This window comes from Nicotiana tomentosiformis, chromosome 1 (genome assembly GCF_000390325.3).
Source record: "Nicotiana tomentosiformis chromosome 1, ASM39032v3, whole genome shotgun sequence".
Classification (NCBI taxonomy): domain Eukaryota; kingdom Viridiplantae; phylum Streptophyta; class Magnoliopsida; order Solanales; family Solanaceae; genus Nicotiana; species Nicotiana tomentosiformis.
The window spans coordinates 2823931-2826954 of NC_090812.1; the positions used below are offsets into that span (position 1 = coordinate 2823931).

Here is a 3024-nt window from a genome sequence, read left to right on the forward strand (position 1 = left end):
TTCCTAAAGCAGTAGAGCTTCCTAAAGTAATAGACTATCTAAAGAAAGAATTTGTAATGAAATCTTGAAAAGACAAAATTTTGTCTTGGTCTACAAATTGAGTATATGAAAGATGGAATTTTTGTCCATCAATCAACATACACTAAAATGATTTTAAAGCGATTTTATATGGATAAAGCACATCCATTCCGACCTCATGAAAATAATGAAGAGCTTCTTGGTCCCGACGTACCATATCTTAGTGCAATTGGTGCACTAATGTATCTTTCTAACATTACAAGGTCTGACATAACTTTTTCAGTTAATGTCTTAACAAGATATAGCTCTGCTCCTACAAGGAGACATTGGAATGGAGTCAAACACATATTGCGGTATCTAAAAGGGACTATCGGTATGAGATTATTTTATGGAAATGATTGCAGTCCCGATCTTGTTGGTTATGCCGATGCTGGGTATTTATATGACCCACAAAAGGTTCGATCTCAAATAGGCTATGTGTATATATATGGAGTCACTGTCATATCTTGGAGATCGACTAAGCAATCAATCGTGACTACTTCATCTAATCATGATGAGATAATTGCTATTCATGAAGCAAGTCGAGAATGTGTATGGTTGAGGTCTATAATACACCTTATTCGAGACAAATATGGTTTGAAGTGTGACAAACTACCCACAATTTTGTATGAAGACAATGCGTATGAAGACAATGCAGCATGCATATCCCAGTTGAAGGGAGGATTCATAAAATGGGGTAGGACAAAACACATTTCACCAAAGTTATTTTTTACACATGATCTTCAAAAGAATGGTGATATCAATGTGCAACAGATCCGTTCAAGTGATAATATGGCTGATTTGTTCACCAAATCTCTACCGACGTCAACCTTCAAGAAACTAGTGTACAAGATTGGGATGCGAAGGCTCAAGGATGTGAATTGATGCTCTCATCAGGGGGAGTTAATACGCGTTGTACTCTTTTCTCCTTACAAGGTTTTGTCCCACTGGGTTTTCCTTGCAAGGTTTTTAACGAGGCAACCAAAAGGCGTATTTCTAAATATGTGTACTCTTTTTCCCTCACTAGGAATTTTTTTTCCCATAGGGTTTTTTTTTCTAATAAGGTTTTAACGAGGTACATTATCTATGGACATCCAAGGGGGAGTGTTATAAGAAAAATCAAATTATGGTGGATGTCTAATCTTCCTCCATGATCTTCTCAAATGCTTAATGACATATTCAATGACATATTTCTATGCTTAATGACATATTCAATGACATATTTTTCTTCACTTTTCATGCCTATATAAAGGCCTTGTAATAGATAGGAAAATACACACAAAATTGAAGAAGAAAATCTCTTCCTTCTCTCTATCTCCATTTCTTGTTCATGTTTTATTAAATTACTTTTATTTCATAACAACATGTCTTGTTCATGTTTTACTAAGTTGCTTTTATTTTATAACAAAACATATATATTTAGGAGATTTTGTTTTTGAAATATCCAAAATAAAAAAAGAATTGCTCCAAATGTATAACGTAGGGTCAATAAGCAACTTGCTATGGTAGCACAAGCTGATCCAGTTAAAGTCCAAAGTCTATGTTCATCTTTGACTTTTTAATCACTCAACTTGCTTACGATATTTCAAATGTCCAAATTTGGAAGCACGAAGTCATTAGTCAACTCATTATACCCCGTAAAATTTTCCACAAACGTAAATTCCTTGACCCTCAATATTTGACTTTCATGTCACCAACTTGCCAAGATTTCTATATTTAACATGCTATGTATATCACTTACCGAATACTTAAAATCACACTAGTACTAAGTGTTTAACGAATAAGCCAAAAAAAAAATGAAGCATTTCAGCCACCCCCATGCCTTAGAACTCTCTGAAGTTCAAGAAACAAATGAGATAATCTGCTCAGGTTGTGAGAATAAACTTTCTGGCATTTCTTACAAATGCACCAAACCCAATTGTGAATTCACCCTTCACAAATCATGCTTCGAATTACCAAGAAAAATTCAACACAATTCTCATCCTAATCACCCTCTCACTTTGTACCCCAGTCTACCCGAACGAGACTCAATTTATTTTGGTTGCAATGCATGTGGTGAAGAACCAAAAGCTTTTGTTTATGAATGCCTCGAGTGCAACTTTAGCCTCCATACTAATTGTGCTATCTCTTGGGCTGAAACTGTGACTCGTGAAGATCACCAGCACTCTCTTACTCTCCAATATCAATGGCCATTTCCCATTGACGATTATGTGCATCTCTTTTGCAAGGTTTGCGATGGACTTTGCAATGATAGCAATTGGCTCTATTATTGTGCCGATTGTAAATTTAGCACTCACTTGAAATGCGCGACTCTTAAAAGAGAAGATGGTTCGAGCCTTGAGAACGAAGAAGAAGAAGAGGAAGAGAATATGACTAATGAGCAGAGATTGATGATGGCAACAATCAAAGCTCAAGGACAACAGGCAAGGCTTAACTTTCAAGCTCAAATGGCTTATATGAACGCCCAAACTATAACCAATATGTGGCGTAGCTCTCATCGTTATTAATGGTTCACTAGAGACGTATTTTAGTGACCGAAAATAATCGGTAGCTAATTTCGACGAAATAGCAACGGATTTATGCTCATAGGTCACAAACTTAAATAAAAGCTCTTTTCTTACTAGAGATGAGAGTCTCTGTGATTTATTACCTTAAACTTACAAGCTGGTTGATTGTTTTGGGAGGTGTTCCTCCCTCAATGTGTTATATATGTTTCTTTGAAAACTCCGTGCTGTTGTTTTCATTGGTTTTTCATTTGGTTTTTATATTTTAATTTTCACAATAAAAGAGTAAATCTCTTGTTAATTTGTTTCGTTTGAAGTGGATTTTTGATCATTGTGCTCAACTATAATTTAGTAGGCAAAAAAAAAAAAGAAAAATAGAACCCAACTAATACCATTCACCATATATACCTTTGTGTGAAACTGTAATCTCATGGTCCTTCCTACTTCTTTTCCCCCCTTTATA

General features: G+C 35.3%; 1 protein-coding gene across 1 annotated transcript; it reads left to right on the forward strand.

Moving 5' to 3' along the window:
- Positions 1–1501: 1501 nt before the first annotated feature.
- LOC104085561 (protein VACUOLELESS GAMETOPHYTES-like) lies at positions 1502–2817 on the forward strand. The gene has a single exon (XM_009589625.4). The coding sequence runs from the start codon at positions 1854–1856 to the stop codon at positions 2562–2564; it is 711 nt and encodes a 236-aa protein (XP_009587920.1). The 5' UTR covers positions 1502–1853; the 3' UTR covers positions 2565–2817.
- Positions 2818–3024: the final 207 nt, after the last annotated feature.

Coding starts and splice junctions, on each gene's coding strand:
- LOC104085561 (XM_009589625.4), top strand. CDS start 1,854: ATGAAGCATTTCAGCCACCCCCATGCCTTAGAACTCTCTGAAGTTCAA.